The following is a 17,706-nucleotide window of genomic DNA, read 5'->3' on the forward strand; positions in this document are numbered from 1 at the left end:
CACCACAGCCTGATGTGTACCCCCTTGAATACTCACCAATATGCGGTATGTTCCAGCTTGATCGGGGGCAGTTTCTGGCACATTGGGGATCCAGACCAATGCCCCCACCTCCATTGCCTGGCCCTGGTCCTGGAAGTGCCCAGGCTCCCCTCAGCACCAGCACACCCACCCAGGCCTCACTTCTGCACTGCTGGGGTGAGGAACACTCGCCTGTGGGAAAGACACAAACATATGGGGAAGAGGGGAAGGGGAACCATGGGCTCAGGGAGCAGGCTGCAAGGGGATTGGCCCCTGCTTCCATGGTACGGGGTGGGGATGGGAGGGAGGGGAGGAACAAGGGGGATCAGAATGGGAGAGATGTCTGCCTGCCACTGGAACTGCTGCCAGATAGTCCTCCACCAGCTCAAAGGCTCGATCCAGCAACATCGGGTGGTAGCACTGGACCCATTTTGCTGTTCTCCTCAGTAGCTGAGCAATGAACTGTTCCAGTGCCACCATGTCCCTCGGTGTCATGGTCTTCTGCCCTCAACCACTGCTGGCAGGCGTCCTGCAACTGCTGGCCATAGGCAAAGGGCCAACCCACCTCCTCCAGCATCAGTGCACGGAAGCACTGTCGGTGTTGCTCTGGAGAGCAGCCGATTCACTGCAGGATCACACACTTTAGATCTGCATATTCCAGAGGTTGTCTGCAGGCACTTGCTGAGCTGTGAGCTGCACTCCGTCAGTCAAGAGTGGTAGCAGGCGGGCTGCTTGCTGCTTGTCTGGCCACCCCCACACCTTTGTGTCTCTTTCAAAGAGCTCCAAAAAGGCCTCTGGGTCATAGTGTGGCCCCATCTTTGTAAGGTTGATGTGAGGGAACCCCGTGGACTCTGGGGCTGAGGCACCTGCTGGAGTGATGGGCCGCAGGAGCGCCTGGCGGTCCTCTTGCTGGGCCTGTAGCAGAGCTTCAAAGTGCCATTCCTGCTCAGTCCACATTACGACCAGCGCATGGTGCTGGTTTTGTTGGGTGGTAGTAAGGGCATGGACAAGTTCCTTGAACTGAGGGGACTCCATGGAGATGGTTCCCTGTCAGCGTCCTGGCTTTCAGCACTGGTGTAATACTCCTGACGGGGGTGGACACTGAACAGACGCGGAGGCGGGTTCAGATTCCCCTTCAGTTTTATTTAAACCAGAAAACAAAACATGCTTTTCAGTGGTCTAAACTGAAGAATTGACACCACCAACACACAATGAACAGGTGCAACTTCAGTCAGGGGGAAAACCCCACCTGTCTGCTCCTCTCCCCCTTTTATCTGCTCCCTGTCACTACACATAAACACACAGACACAGCACATTAATTAACAACAGGTGCTTTCACTTTGCCATTCACCTTCCCTGCCGTCGCTCTCCATTCATAAACCAGCACTTGACCAAGCCCCTGCTACCACAGTATTAATAATATTTAATTCTTTAGATTTGCACATACTTGTTTGTGCATTTGATCAGTCCCATTTTATTGTGCATATAAGAACTCATTCTTATGTATAAGAAATTTTTTTGTTTTAAGTTTGCACACACAATGACAAATATAAGGAGAAACTGGGAACCTGCAAACATCAATTAAAGGTGCTGCCTGCAAAGTCATCTGAAATTTTCCATTTTTTATTGTGGATGGCATTTTCCTATGTCTCACAAGAACAATATCATGCAGAGGAGATGTGATCATTTTGATGTGCTGAGGGATGCTTTTCACCCTTTTGGGACCATTTTCCTATCTCTGGAGGTAAGCAGTATTGACCTACAAAAATAGCTGAACATGAGGAGCTTTAACTAATTAGTAAAACTATGGAACTGCGCCACACCAAGATGGTGATGCATGGAAAGTATTATTATTATTATTATTATTATTATTATGGTTTAATATCAGAGTTTTCACAAATATGGCTCTTCACCGATATAAAAGCTAAATATACATACTCTACTAATGTTAAAAAGCCTCAATATTAATTGTTAAACTTATAATACTAAAAATATAAGAAAATGTCCTAGCCTGAGATTTACAAAAAAAAAAAAGCCCTTTACTTGTAATACTAAATATTGGAGATATATGAAAAATAAGCCAAATTTGAGCAATACTATGATGCTAGTAGAGGAAAAATTATCGAAGAAAAAGTGAAGGAATTAAACGATATGATTACCTAATTGATAAACAAAAAGTGCAAATGTATCCGCAATAGTATAATGGAGGGGAAGGCTGTGTAGCAATAAACAAATTAATAATAATAATGGGGTGGCACGGTGGTGTAGTGGTCAGCACTGTCGCCTCACAGCAAGAAGGTCCGGGTTCGAGCCCCATGGCCGACGAGGGCCTTTCTGTGCAGAGTTTGCATGTTCTCCCCGTGTCCGCGTGGGTTTCCTCTGGGTGCTCCGGTTTCCCCCACAGTCCAAAGACATGCAGGTTAGATTAACTGGTGACTCTAAATTGACCGTAGGTGTGAATGTGAGTGTGAATGGTTGTCTGTGTCTATGTGTCAGCCCTGTGATGACATGGCGACTTGTCCAGGGTGTACCCCGCCTTTTGCCCGTAGTCAGCTGGGATAGGCTCCAGCTTGCCTGCGACCCTGTAGAACAGGATAAAGCGGCTAGAGATGATGAGATGAGATAATAATAATGAAAGCGCTAAGATACTAATGTGAATTATATTAATAAAGTTAAACTAGATTACTAATTATTACTGTTGTTTGCGCAGCGGTTTCTAAGGATTTTATAGGTTTCTTTCAAGAAAGTCCTGGCATCTACACACTATTTAGTCTTGGCTGGAAGTGAATAAATAATGTTGCAGCACAGTCCTGAAATGTATTAGATACTAATTGGATTACTAAATTAACTGTGCTGCTAGAGCGCAGAGTTCTTAAGCGTTGGACATGTTCTAACTGTAGCGACTGTGGCCAAGTACTACTGTAAAGGGCTTTATGAAAACATTGACTCTGCATCGACCTCGAAGACTTTTGAGTCACAGCTATGTAATTTGAGGTTCACATTTGTGAATAGATCCATGAAACAAAAGATGAATATTTTCTGTTACTGCTTTTGTGTTATCATTTCTTTTTCTGTAAGATCAAAACATTAGGTGTATAACTCCATACTCGCTACTGTGCAGTAGAGTCCATGCATTCTAAGGCTAAGACAGCTAAGTACTAGCTAGAATGATTGTCTATCCAGAAAAAATTACATCATCTAACCTTGCTCTATCTTGGAGTTGCACTCACTAGGCAGGCTTTCCTTTCTTTTCTGTTGGCTTTTAGCTGGAGGGAGAGTGGAGTCTGCCATGTTTGCCCATGCCAACTTGTTTTAGTTAAAAGTAGGTCAAACACGTCCCCCGGTGGTCACGTGATATTGTTGCTCACTTGCTTCTGCAATTTTCAGAATCGTAAAATGCAGGAAGCATTTTATCTTGGCAAAACAGTGACACATAGGATACACGGTGTGTGCAACAGTGAAACATCTCGAAACTCCAACAGCAATAGAAATAGAACATTTTGCCCAGAATTCAACTTTGCAGTCAGCACCTTGAAATAAACCCCACAATCTAAAATGAACACCCAAGATCACCAAAAAATTTAAAAGTAGTGAACGATCAAAAACACTATCGTTGGATATTCCAGGTTGGTAGTTTGGAGGGTGATATTTCCAATCACTGTACGCACTACAACGTTTACATATAGAAACACTTTATTTGTGAGATTTCCAGTCAATGTGCAGTCAACATCAAAACAGATGGATGGAAAAGTGCATAGAAAAGTGCTTTCTCAGTGCAGTTACTTTCATACTAGCATGGGCATTATTGATGAGCCACCACTGCTTGTTTGTATTAATCAAAATTCTCTTCTCTTCCATGTTTTTTCTATGCTGCTGGCTGATCTCCTGCCTCTCCACAAAGGTAAGTCACAGAAGTGCAGCACTGTGAAGTGGTGATTTTCTTCACAGCAGTCTGATCGCTCTTTTAAGGATTTATTCTTCACTCTTTCAGCAGGTGAGTAATAGTTAGATAGCTGTTTTGACACTAACACCTGCTCGGCGCTTCCTTTTTTACATTTTGCAGCAGATCTTGGGTGAATCTGTACTGCATACTGAATAAAGGCGAACTTGGTTTCTTCAAGGATTCAAAGAACACAACATCTACATACAACAATGAGCCACATCTCAATCTGAGCAGCTGCTCCTGCGACATCATCCTTGGCTATAAGAAGAGGAAAAACGTCTTCACTCTTAAGTAAACAATTCACAGTGCAGCTAAATAATTGCAAATTTTAAAAAATGATGATAATAAAATGAAAATACCTTTATAATATTAACATAAAATAAAAATAGAAATAAAAAGGAAAAATAGATCTAGAAAATAAAGAAATGTTAAAAATATAATCTGAATAATATGTAATTCATACAAAGTATATCAGTTTACTAGCAAGGTATAATTAGACACAGGTGAGAGTGATTAGAGTGCCATGTGACATGCTGAGGCTGATGGTTAGTGCAGTACAGCTTTCACTGGCACTACCATGACAGAACGCCCCCCTCCCTTAAAGTACAGCTCTGGAAATGCAAAATGTAGTCGAGTGAGTCCTGGATAGCCGGTTGAGATATCGCTCCACCAGGTAATGAGGCAGCATGACCTCTTACACATAGCTAAGGGGTGATGCGTTGTCCAAGGCGGAGCATGAGAATGGAGTGATGACCACCCTGCAGCCACTGCGGGAGTGAAGTCCAAGGCATAACCAGAGGGAGCACCGATGTCCTTCACAAAGCCGGAGGGGGGGAGCGAAGTCCTTTGCAGAGCCAGAGGGGGGAGCGATATCCTCAGCAGAGCAAGGAGAGAGAGCAACATTCTCAAGAGAGTAGGACAGCAGCGTGACAAAGTGGACCCAGGTAGCATAGTGACATCCAAGGCGAAGCAGGGAGGTGGAGTGATGCCCATGGCAAGGCCATGAGCTGTAATGGTGTATTCTGTGGGACAGGAAATGTGGGAAATTGTTCTAGCTAGCTCAGGAGCCCCCTCTTCAACAAAAATCCTGAGGTGGCACATGGCATCAAGCCAATCCCATGTTGCTCTGACCCGATATCCTCTCCCCTGTTGCTCCCACATCAGGTGGTTCTTCTCCAGAAGTGCCCCTTCGACACTGAAAAAATCTGCTGCATAAATGTTAGGTCATGCATTCTGTCAGGGATTTGTAGAGGAGGTGGATGCAAGTGTGGATACATACATAGTGGAAGTAAGTAATAGGAAGTTTTAAAAAAAAGTAAAATAAATTGCATTTATTATACATAAAATTCTAAACATTGTAAAAAAAATAATAATATATTTTTATATTGTACCTTTCTATAAAATAAAAGTATCTACAATAAATTGAAATGTTTAATCAGAAAAATTACACAATATCTTAAAAATAGGTCCTATAAAAGGAAAAAATATATATAAAACGTATATGTAAAATAAAATGTAATTTTATACAGGATTCAAAATGAAAATGCACAAATCTATAATGGTAAAGTTTTAAAAATATACTTTTCTATTTGGCATTAATGAAGGACATTTTTCTTTTTTTCTAATCCCAGAACTAAAGACGGGAGCGAGTTCCTGTTCCATGCTAAAGATGAGGTAAGATTATGTGTATATTCAAAATCTCACCCTATCTATTACAAGGTGCAGTATTTTGGTTAGGTATGAAAACATCTAATATACTGAAATCCTGCAGTGTAATTTGTAGTAGTAAAATAGTACTTCTGCAAATGTAGTAATTTGTTATTATTACAGTTTATTACAGATAATTCCCTGAATGCATTTTTCTCTTTGTAAGAAATAAGGAATTGTCCCCTTTTCACACTTCATCAACTAAACATATCTTTAGACTATATCAGATGGATGCAGTGAAACAGGGTGGAGGTTAGCAGGAACAAGAAGCTATGATTAAACATGGAAAGTAGGAAAACCACCTCAGATTTGCCTAAAAAATCCAGGGGGAAGATACACTTTCTAATGGGGAAAGTACAAAATTTCAGGTCTCTGTGATTAGTTTTCTCAAAAAATAAAAAATAAATTAATGGATGGGGTGGAGGCCCTTATTGAGGGCAATAAACATTGTTTATTGAGGGGCCATTTTAAAACTGCCATCTAGAAAACTACTTGAACTATATCCTATAAATTTTAGAATAAATATCTGGTTTTGTTACTTTATGAATGTGGACTTTCAGGAGTGCAGCTCTGGTTTAATATAGAATGCTGGGTGCTTAAATTTGAGAGGGGAAAAAACCAAAACCAAAATTGACTGTGTGACCGCCGGTAACAGATTTGAAGAACCTGTAGATACCACATTTTTTATACACACCTCCACATACAAGCTGCAATAAATTGTCTGAAATACTTCAAATCAGATGAATTGTTTCAGAGAAATTAAAGCTCAAAATGAAAAAAACACACACACACTTTCATCCACTCGATGAGATATTCGCCAGGTATGACACCATGTACCAAATCCAAACTGACTTTTTTTGGGAAGAGCAAGTTTCTGTTAATATTATATTCAAAATTTGTGATGGTCTCATCTCATCTCATTATCTCTAGCCGCTTTATCCTGTTCTACAGGGTCTCAGGCAAGCTGGAGCCTATCCCAGCTGACTACGGGTGAGAGGCGGGGTACACCCTGGACAAGTCGCCAGGTCATCACAGGGCTGACACATAGACACAGACAACCATTCACACTCACATTCACACCTACGGTCAATTTAGAGTCACCAGTTAACCTAACCTGCATGTCTTTGGACTGTGGGGGAAACCGGAGCACCCGGAGGAAACCCACGCGGACACAGGGAGAACATGCAAACTCCGCACAGAAAGGCCCTCGCCGGCCACGGGACTCGAACCCAGGACCTTCTTGCTGTGAGGCGACAGTGCTAACCACTACACCACCGTGCCGCCATTTGTGATGGTGTTCTGTCTTATTTTCCCAAAATGAATTTTTGAAATATTTCATCCCAGATGATGACTGTGAAGGTTATCAGGTCCAGTTATTCTCATGGCAATTATAATTTTATTTAATGGATTATTAAATGGATCATATAACTCTTTAGATCTGATAAAAATGTCTTGTTTACCTTTTGAATACTGATTTCAAATACAATCGAGTTGGTTCATTTCAATTCAGCTGTGTATACACTCTCAGAAAACAAAGTACATCATTGTACCTTTAGGGGTACAACAGCTTGTCACTGGGGCAGTACCCTCTAAGGTACTTATTTGTATCCTTTATGTACTGCTTGGGAACATATACTGTATGTACCTTTTTGGCCTTAAAAAGGTACACATGGTTACCTTGAAGTCCAATAATGAGCCCTAGGAGGTACATTAGTGTGGATTGTACCTTGGGAGACATAAATGGACTCCTACTATATCCCTATTTCTGGCTGTGTATGTTGGGTGTTTTTCAAGCAATCAACTTTCTTAAGAGGAGAGAGAGAGAGAATCCTGATGAAGGCTCAGAGTAGCTGCAATGCGTAGGTGCAGTTTTAATGTTTTGAGCCCACTAAAATAAAGGCGCTTAAAAAATAATAATAAAAATTAACTATGTGAGTGCCTTGGCTTCTCTTTTCTGTTTTTGACAATGCACCTCTTTTGCCAAAGAGCAACTGTGAATTAATTGTTTGTAAGGCACCAGTGCAACTCACCACGCTTTTTTTTTTTCTGAATTAAAAGTATTGTCTGATTTATTACCTTGTTCGTGAATTGAGCTAGTTAGAAAATCATGCCAGCATCCTGGTTTGGAATGTCATATCTGCTTAAAGGATGTTAATGGTGGTATTAGTGGGTGGTATGATGGTAGACTTACTGTACCAGTTGTAATTCATGTTAAGGTTTGGATTTTGCCCACTAGTATGAAATACTTTTATGTAAGAAAACATGGTATTACACGTAATCCATACAAAATGTGGTGTTACAGAGCAAAAGACTAAATGGTAGGAGTGCAGTTAAGGGGTGGCCATTTCCACCAACTTGTTCATCAGTGAAGCTGTTCTTTCATTTTCGTACATTCACAGAGAACAGAAAATGTTGAGAGGTAAGCTCAGGTTAATATGTATGTGTAGTCTGAAGGGGGCTCAGCTTGAGGGGGGATGCCGTCCAATATCATGTCCCTATTAAAAATAAAATATTAATTGTAATCCAATTCAAGATTTATGCATCATGTATATATGAACATACTGGAATTTTTTCATGTCAGACTAGTTAGGACCAGAATAAAGCATGCACATTTGCTTGTATCCTGATGGTCTCTTAGAAATTAGGATTTCTGAATTGAAATGCCTGATTAATCATGTTTTAAAACATGCCTAATTGAGCACAAACCATCTCAACCAGTAAGAGAATATAAAGTTTAATATTTCAGCACAGTGGCATTTATTTCCAGATCACATGGATTAAAAATGGCCTACATGTGCACTATATGGCCAAATGTATGTAGACACCTGACCATCACACTCACATGAGGGTCTTCCCAAAGTGTTATACTTTTCCCACCTATGAAATAGCAATCAACAAAATCTAAGTTAAAAATAAATAAACAAATAAAATAAAAATGTGTGGGGGTGGGTGGGGATAACCTGGCTACACAACTATGCACAACCTTTTATAATGAAGCATGTGACTGTATTCAGAATTAATCACATTCATACTGTGGCAGCGGGGGCGTGGCCGAGCGTCGGCTTGTGAATCGTCGTCGTCGGCTCCAGCTCGTGTCCGAGCATCGGTTTTATCATCTCCTTCCGGCTTCCCTTTATCGCATAATATATTATTTAATTATCTGGTCTCCTTGGCTGGTGTTTGTGCCAGATATGACTTAGGAGACCCAATTGGTGGTGGAAGAGCCGCAGGCAGAAGTTGCATGGGAGGGCAGGAGGAGGACAAGGTTGTTCCAATCACTCCTTTCTTCTTCGTTTATCCTCCTCATGCTGTCTTCTGTTCTCCTCAAAAGCCGAGGTGCCGTCATGGACAGCTAACCTTCAGGCACTTCTGTCCCTGGCAATTTGCTCCCATGAGGAAGGTTCAATGTTGGTTTGGGGCAGGGTGTGCTTGAGCTAATCTTTGTAGCGGTGCTTTGGTCTTCCTCGGGGTCGTGTTCCAGTGGTGAGTTCCCCATAGAGCAGGGGTCACCAGACTTTTTTCTCTGGGGGCCATGTTGTCATTCCTGACTGTGATGGGGGGCCGGGGTCGGGTCAGCTATATAACATAGAATTGTATGACCCAGACAAATATGACCACCACCAGGCCTCATTGTGTAGTAGAGATTACTAGCCTGGCACAGCCATCCCCACTACTATATCCACACTACTATGTCCACACTACTATATCAACACTTGATTCCTGGCACATATTTGTTTTAATTTGAAATACCACAGATATTCCATTTATTTATTTTCTAATAAAAATAACATCAAAGCTGTCAAGGTAAGAAACATCTGCCTAGTTGAGGTGATTGACACTGGCAAAGGTGAGTGGAAAATTATAAATTGTAGGTAGGCCTGTTGATATTATTAATAATATTAATAATAATTGTGTGCAGCACTTAATAAAGGTCAAATAAATAGGCATATAAAATAAATACATTTAAAAAAACAGTGAAATTATAATATGAGCAATAGATCAATAGATCACAGCAGTTGTGCTGTGTCCTGCACGTCATTGCTCTCATCCATGGCCAAAGCAAAAAACTCGAATTCTGATGCTTTCTCGTTCAGCTGGTCATACACATTGTCCCCCAAATCTTCGGTTCGCCTGGTCATAGCAGGTGCGGAGAGACTCACCGCGTTGAGCGCATCCTTCTTGTCGGGACACACCTCCTCGGCCACAGCAAGCATGCATACTTTAACAAAGTCCCCATCAGTAAACGGCTTTCCATGGGTAGCTAGTAGGTGAGCTACCTTATAGCTAGCTCGGACAGCAGCCTGGTTGATCTGGGTTTGGCGAAGGAATACATTCTGTTGTGCAGCCAGTCTGCATTTCATCCTCTGAATCCTGTCTTCACTTGTTTGCCCTCGCAAACTAGCATACTCTTTGTGGCGGGTTTCGTAGTGACGACGCAGATTATATTCTTTGAAAACCGACACACCTTCTTCACATACAAGACAAACTGCACGGTCCTTACACTGAATGAAAAAATAATCGGTGGTCCACTGTTCTTTAAAAACTCTGCACTCTCTGTCAGCTTTTCACTTACCGCTTGCCATTTTGCTGTCCTGAACACTGACAGTTCTCTGCACGTGCGCTGCCTGTCACTGCTTGATCGCGAGCATATGATGAAAATTCGGAAAATATGAATAGTTCATTTTATAACTAAATATCAATTTTAATTGATAAAATCAACAAAATACAAGATGCAGACATGTTATTATTTGCCAAAAAGCAATTTAAAAAAATAGGCCATGACCACTTTTGGGGATTGCCTCATAGGGCCGGTTCAAGTGGTGGGGGGGCAGAGGGGCTGGGGGGGCCGGTCAAAGGGGGGTGGCGGGCCGGAGTCAGCTCGCGGGCCGTAGTTTGATGACCCCTGCCATAGAGCATGATCCTTGGGAGTCGGGAGGGGTTCATTCGTAGGACATGGCCTGCCCAGCGGAGATGATGGTGGATGACTGTGGCTTCGACACTGGGCAGTGAGGCTCAGTTCAGGACCTCAGTGTTGGTAATGAGGTCTTTCCACGGAATTTTGAGAATCTGCCTCAGCTTGTACTGTTGGAATTGCTCAAGGCATTTGATGTCACAGTGGTACAGTGTCCAAGTCTCGCAGGCATATAGAAGGGTAGAAAGGACTACAGCCTGGAAGACCATAATCTTGGCTCGGATGGTCAGCGCATGGTTGTTAAATACATGGCAGCTAAAGCCACCAAAGGCGGAATGGGCTGCCTTGATCCGGTTTTCCATGTCTTTTTCACATGTGGGGATCTTCGAAAGAATGCTCCCCAGATATGAGAAGTAATCCACTTCTTCCAGGGGCTGGCCATTAATAATGATATTAGTATTTGGAAGCATTTGACCTGGTGGTGGTTGGATGAGGGCCTTGGTCTTGTCAGTGTTTACCTGCATCCCAAAATACTTGTAGGCAGCATTGTAAAGATTGGCAATCCTCTGAAGGCCATTAGCAGTCCGACTCGGGGGGGTGTTGTCGTCAGCATACTGCATTTTGCGGACTGAGATGGTAGATGTCTTAGTCTTTGCGCGAAGATGGGCTAGATTGAAGAGTCCGCCATCCATGCGGTACCACACGTCAACAGAGGGGGTCCCCGGTGGAATTTCGTTGAACATAGCTGCAATGTACAGCAAAAAGCAAGTCGGAGCTAAAACACACCCTTATTTAAGACCTCCAGTGATGGGAAACGGGTCTGAGAGGACGTTTTGATGGCATACTCTGCCAGCCATGCCTTCGTGAATGGAACAGACTAGGGTGATGAAGTCAGGTGGACATCCGAACCTGGCAAGGACCACCCACGTTGCAGGGCGAGGGACTTTATTGAAGGCCTTTTTGAGATCCCAGAAGATAAACATAGCTGGCTGTTGTTGTTCTTGACTCTTCTCCTGGAGTTGACGGGCACAAAAGATCATGTCTATTGTCCTTCAAGAAGGTCTGAAGCCACATTGGGACTCAGGAAGCATGTCTTCTGTGAGGACAAGGAGGCAATCGAGAAGAATGCGGGTGATCTTGCTCACAATACTTAATAGCGAGATACCATGGTAATTGCTGCAATTCTCTCGGTCCCCCTTCTTAAAGATAGTAATGATATTTGTGTCGTGGAAGTTACTTGGGAGAGTTTTGGTTTCCCAGATCTTGAGGATGAGGAGCATCAGGTGATTATTCAGCTCAGGGCCACCGTGAGTGAAAAACTCAAGTGCGATGTTAACTGGCCCTGGAGCTTTGCCCGGTTTCATGTGCTTGATAGCCTTGTTAAAATCTTGCATCGAGGGTGGCAGGGACATCCAGTGGCGGATGGGGTACTTCGGGGTCATACGGAGAAGATCGTCCGGGGTGCGCGAATGATCATTGAGGAGGATCACGAAATGAGACTTCCAGCGATCAAGGATTCCCTTGCTATTGGTGATGGTAGCGGAGCCATCTATAACTTTTAGGCCACCCACTGATGATCTTGTAGGGCTGAAGATCTTCTTGGTTGTCACCTAAAAGCGGTGGATATCACGTTGGTCAGCGTAGTTTTGGATCTCCTCTGATTTCCTCTGCCACCAGATGTTCTGAGCTTCGCGGATCCCTCTTTGGCATTCTGCTAATGCTTGTTGATGTTTCTGCTTATCATCCACAGTAGGATGATTCTCGAGGGCGAGGCGTTTGGCTTCGATGAGACGAGTGATGTCTTCATCGTTTTCGTCGAACCGATCCTGGGTCTTCTTCTGGACGTAACCAATTGTTTCCTCTGTGGCATTGGTCATAGTATTGCGGAGGGTGGGCCAATGGTCCTCTATTGAGATTGGCTCTGGGATGTCTGTGAGGTTTCTTTTAACGGCTTCCCTGAAGTCTTGAGATGTCTGAGGGTCACGGAGCTTGGTGCAGTCAAAGCGGCGACGGGGTGTATTTGCTGGGACCCACTTTGGTAGTCAGTGGATCTTGATGTTAAGGCGAGAGATCAGGAGATGGTGATCCGTCCAGCAGTAATCTGCTCTGGGCATAGAGGGAGTAATACAGACATCTTTTTTGTCCCTAGCTCTGATCAGGACATAGTCAAGTATGTGCCAATGCTTGGACCGAGGATGTTTCCAGGTCGTCTTCTGTTGGTTTGGGAGTCTGAATAGGGTGTTGTTAATGACGAGGTAATCACCTCATGTGAGCACATCATTTGGTCATGTGATGCTATGGGGAGGAGCGTGAGTTTCGTTTCTTCACATGTTCAGTGTGCTCGAGTGGTATGATGAAGATGTATGAGAGACTGTGCAATATGGAGACAAAGACTGCTAGTCACTCCTAACCTTCGGGTTGAAGGCGTACATGGTATGTTTATTGACATATTTGTGTCATATTTCCTGAAGGCATTAATATTATGGGTATTAAGTGAAACATTTCATGATGGTTTTACTGATGCGTATTTGCCACCGTGTATTTCTTTCAGTTTTCATGGTGGTTTCAGCGTTTGCTCGTTGTAATAAAACACTTGAATCATCAGTCGGAGCGTGGCACTTTTATTTAACCTGAAGAAAAAAGTTGGGAGTCAGCTATAGTGAAAACATGGGAGCTTACAGCGAGGCTGGTGAAGACATGCAGCGAGGCCAGTGAAACGGTACACATGTGCAGCGCAGCGAGGCCAGAGAGGGAACCCCGCGCTGAGCAGGACACGTAAATGCAAGCTCTGACTTGTCGCAACCACAGGCCATGGCAAGATGGAAGAGATCGTCAGTGTCGCAGCTTGAAGACCTCGCACAACACCACCCACAACTACTTTGCTGCTCTGGTCGTCGTTCAAGGTGACTTTCATCGGCTCCGCTTGAAGAACAGCAAGGCCGGACTCGCGCCATAACAGCGAGTGAGGACAGCGCTGCCGCTGCAGCAGGTCACCGCAAGAGGGCAACAGCACGTCGTCTTCCGACAGTGTCGTGAGTAGATGCAAGCCATCAGGTTTAACGTTGCATTTCTTTTATAAGAAATGAATACTTCTTATATTGCAAATAGATTGTAAATTCGTGTGAAATGGCCATTATGTACAGAATATTTGTGGCCTGTGTTTAGTAAGCATTGGAGATTGTTGTATCAATCATATTGTGGTGTGGATTCACTGTACGCTTAGGTTTAATATGTGTGTAATTTCTATTTGAAATTAATATTGTAACTTTCTTGTAGCTTAAGTTCTGTGTTCAAAATTTTGACTACTTTTTAAAACACTATAAAGTAGTTAAGAAAATGGATCAAAGCAAGGGAGATACTCTTGTACTTGAGGGAGTAATTCAGGCTCTTGAAGAAGAACAAAGAGAATTACAAACTAAGTTAGAGACTGTAACAGATGCAACATTAACGGAACAAATGAAAGAACGCATAGCTGAAATTGATAAAATTCTGCAAGCACATAGTGTAGAGAGCCAGGAACCAGATTTTCAACCTGAACAATTGAGGCGCTCAGAAAGAGAACGTATACCAACAGAAAAGTGGCTTGACTATGTAAAGCAAGAGAGTGCAAAAAAGGAAAGTTTATGTTCATGTATGTAAACTTCAAGGCTGAGATTCAGTATATTAGGAGCAAACTTAAAGAAGAATGTGACGAGATACAACTAGACAGTATGGTGACATCTTTGGAAGAATATGAGTCGCGCTTAAAGCAAGAATATGAGAGCTTACGTGCAATGACTACGCCTTCTCAAGACATAAGAAGGAGAATGGATAGCTGTACCTTTGTAACTAAAGAAGTAATTACACTGCTAAATATGCGTCGCTCAGAAGTGGGCAAAGAGTTTGATGCTGCTGCAGTTAAGGAATCGCTCTTACAGTTACTTCAGAGGGAAGATGCTAGATCAATTTATGGGTCCACTGGTTAGTCTACCAGGTAGTCAGGTGTCAATAAAGAAAGCTGAAGCAGCAGCACACTTGGCATCAAAACAGGCTGAAATTAACAGAGAAAGTGAAATAGCTGCATAAAGAAAAGAGTTGCTTGCCCAGCAAGACAAATTAAGAATGCTGGAAAACCAAAGGGATCTGGAAGCTATGCAGGCTGAATATGATGTGTATGCAGAGGAGGAAATAAAACTTAATGCTGAAATAGGAGAAAATAAAGAAATAACTCTGCCTCCAAGTCAGCCCCAAACTCAGCATACCAAAGCTCCACATGCTCAGATTCCCCATGGCGTATCAGTCCCTCCTCGTTCAGAAAGACAATCGGAGGAAAAATTGAATGAAGCATCACTAGTGCAAGCCTTTAAAGAATCTCTGATGGTGACCAGACTTCCTGCACCCGAGCCATCCTTGTTTACTGGTGATCCGCTAAAATTCACTGAATGGCGCACCAGCTTTAAAGCACTTATCGAAACAAGCTGCAGAGACCCAGCACATAGACTGTTTTATCTGAGAAAATATATAAGTGGGGATGCACTATCTGTGTTGGATGGAACGTTTTACAGAAGCGATGAAGAAGCATATACACAGGCTTGGGATGCCCTGAACAAGCGCTATGGCCATCCTTTCATAGTGCAAAGAGCCTTTCGAGGTAAACTTAGTAGCTGGCCCAAGATAGGACCAAAAGACCCACTAAAATTAAGAGAGTTCAGTGACTTCCTGGTCTCATGTAAAAATGCTATGCCTCACGTACAAGGTCTGAAAGTGTTGGATGATTGTGAGGAGAATCAAAAATTGCTTCAAAAACTTCCTGACTGGGCAACAGCTCGATGGAATCGGCATGTCACCAAGACATTGGATGACAACAAGCCATATCCAAGTTTTGAAGAATTCTCAGACTTTATAGCAGAGGAGGCCCGCATTGCATGCAATCCTGTTTCCTCTCTTTACGCTCTGAAACATACAGAGGAGAAAACAAGTACAGACACAAAACGCCTCAAAGCCAGAACTCTAGTGACATCAACAAAGGTTGCTCAAGGGAAAAGTCAAGCTTCTAAGGATTCAGGTGAATCAGCATGCTCTGCAGTTAATCCATCTGCTGTTCAACCAAAGAAACCAATAAAATGCATATGCTGTCAGCAAAATCACTTCATTTACAAATGTGAACAATTTGCTGCTTTTCCCCTTGATGAAAAGAAAACATTCGTCAAGAACAACAATATGTGCTTCGCTTGCCTGAGAGTTGGTCATGTTGCAAAGGATTGTTGGAAAAGGGCTACTTGTAATATTTGTAGAAAGAGCCATCCAACTCCGCTTCATGACGAACGTGCTCAAGAAGAAAAGCCTGAAGCAAGTCACCAGAAAGACAATCCCTCTACTACCTTGTGCAGTGTGAACGTGGATAATGCAGACAGCACCTCAATGATTGTCCCTGTGTGGCTCTCTAGTGCTGTCAAGAACAGCCCTGAGATCTTGGTGTATGCGCTGTTGGATACACAAAGTAGCAATACATTCATTAATCAAGATGTGTGTAAAAAACTTCAAGCCCACACCGAACCAGTCAAGCTCAAGTTGTCAACAAGGACTGACAGGTCAATAGTGAATTGTCACAGAGCCACTGGGTTAAAGGTGAGAGGATACAGTTCAGAAGAATGCATTGAGCTACCACCAGCATACACTAGAGAATACATCCCGTTGGAGAAGACCAATATTCCAACTCGGGAAACGGCCAAAGGATGGGCACACTTGCTTAGCATAGCTGAAGAGATGCCAGACTTGCTTGACTGTCCGGCTGGACTCCTGATAGGTTACGAATGCACAAGAGCTCTAAAACCAAAAGAGGTAATGTCAGGAAATGAGCATGAGCCATACGCAGTAAAAACGGACTTGGGATGGAGCATAGTTGGTGCCAAAATGCCTACCACTGGTAGAGGGCCAATGGCAGGATTCTGTTATCGCATCTCTGTGAAAGAAATTCCACCTATTACACCTGCATGTGCAATTAAGGCATTAGAGGCAGACTTTCAGGATACAGACCCTACAGACGGGACAGTTTCTCAAGAAGATATCCATTTCTTGCAAATTCTAAATGAGAAAATTCATCATAATGAAAATGGAGATGCCACTTCCATTTAGAGAGCGCCCCCAGCTGCCTAACAACAAACATCTAGCCACAGTCAGGGTGAAACATCTAAAGGGGAAGATGGAGAAAAATCCCAAATATAAGGAGGACTATGTTAAATTCATGGTCAATGTTTTCAATGATGGTGATGCAGAAGAAGTGTGTGCAAAACCAAGGGACGGAAACACATGATGCATCCCACACCATGGGGTGTATCACCCAAGAAAGCCTGAAAAGATAAGGGTTGTTTTCGATTGTTCCGCCAAATACGAAGGCACCTCGTTGAATGACCACCTACTCACAGGGCCTGATTTAGCAAATACATTGACTGGAGTGCTGTGCAGATTTCGCCAGTATCCCATTGCAATCAACTATGACGTTGAGAAAATGTTCCACCGTTTCCATGTTACTCCAGACGATCGGGATTTCATGAGGTTTCTCTGGTGGGAGAATGGGAATACCAAGAGTGAGCCCAAAGAATACCGCATGAGGGTGCACATATTTGGAGCAGCGTCATCACCAGGATGCGCCAATTACGGCATGAAATACCTCGCCACTAAGTATGAGAATGAGTACCGCCTAGCAGCAAGTTTCATCCGGAGAAATTTTTATGTGGATGACGGACTTGTCAGTCTGGATTCTGTTGAAAAAGCCAAACGACTAGTCCATGAAGCAAGAGAAGTCTGTAGTAAGGGACAACTGCATCTGCACAAGTTTGTGTCTAATAACAGAGCTGTCTTGGAGACAATTCCAGAGAGTGAGCGTGCTGGTGCAGTGACAGATGTGGACCTAAACTATAGAGAGCTGCCAGTTTAGAGTGTGCTAGGTGTGAAGTGGAACATAGAGATGGATGTCTTCTCATTTAATGTGGTCCAACAGGAAAGAGCAGCCACTCGACGAGGCATCTTATCCACAGTCGCTAGCATATATGATCCACTAGGATTTATTGCCCCTTATATCTTGACTGGGAAAGGAGTGTTGCAAGAAATGTGCAAACGAGGTGTAGAATGGGATGAGCCCGTCCCG

General features: G+C 43.2%; 1 protein-coding gene across 1 annotated transcript in view; it reads left to right on the forward strand.

The window, feature by feature from the left end:
• Positions 1-17,706, forward strand: part of LOC132887847 (spectrin beta chain, non-erythrocytic 4-like) — a 221,863-nt gene that overhangs the window by 191,545 nt on the left and 12,612 nt on the right. The window contains exons 35-36 of the mRNA XM_060923573.1: positions 4,082-4,252; positions 5,593-5,635. Of these exons, the coding sequence (XP_060779556.1) occupies positions 4,082-4,252; positions 5,593-5,635 (214 nt within the window). The remainder of the gene's footprint in view (positions 1-4,081; positions 4,253-5,592; positions 5,636-17,706) is intronic.

The sequence above is a fragment of the Neoarius graeffei genome, chromosome 6, assembly GCF_027579695.1.
Source record: "Neoarius graeffei isolate fNeoGra1 chromosome 6, fNeoGra1.pri, whole genome shotgun sequence".
Lineage (NCBI taxonomy): Eukaryota > Metazoa > Chordata > Actinopteri > Siluriformes > Ariidae > Neoarius > Neoarius graeffei.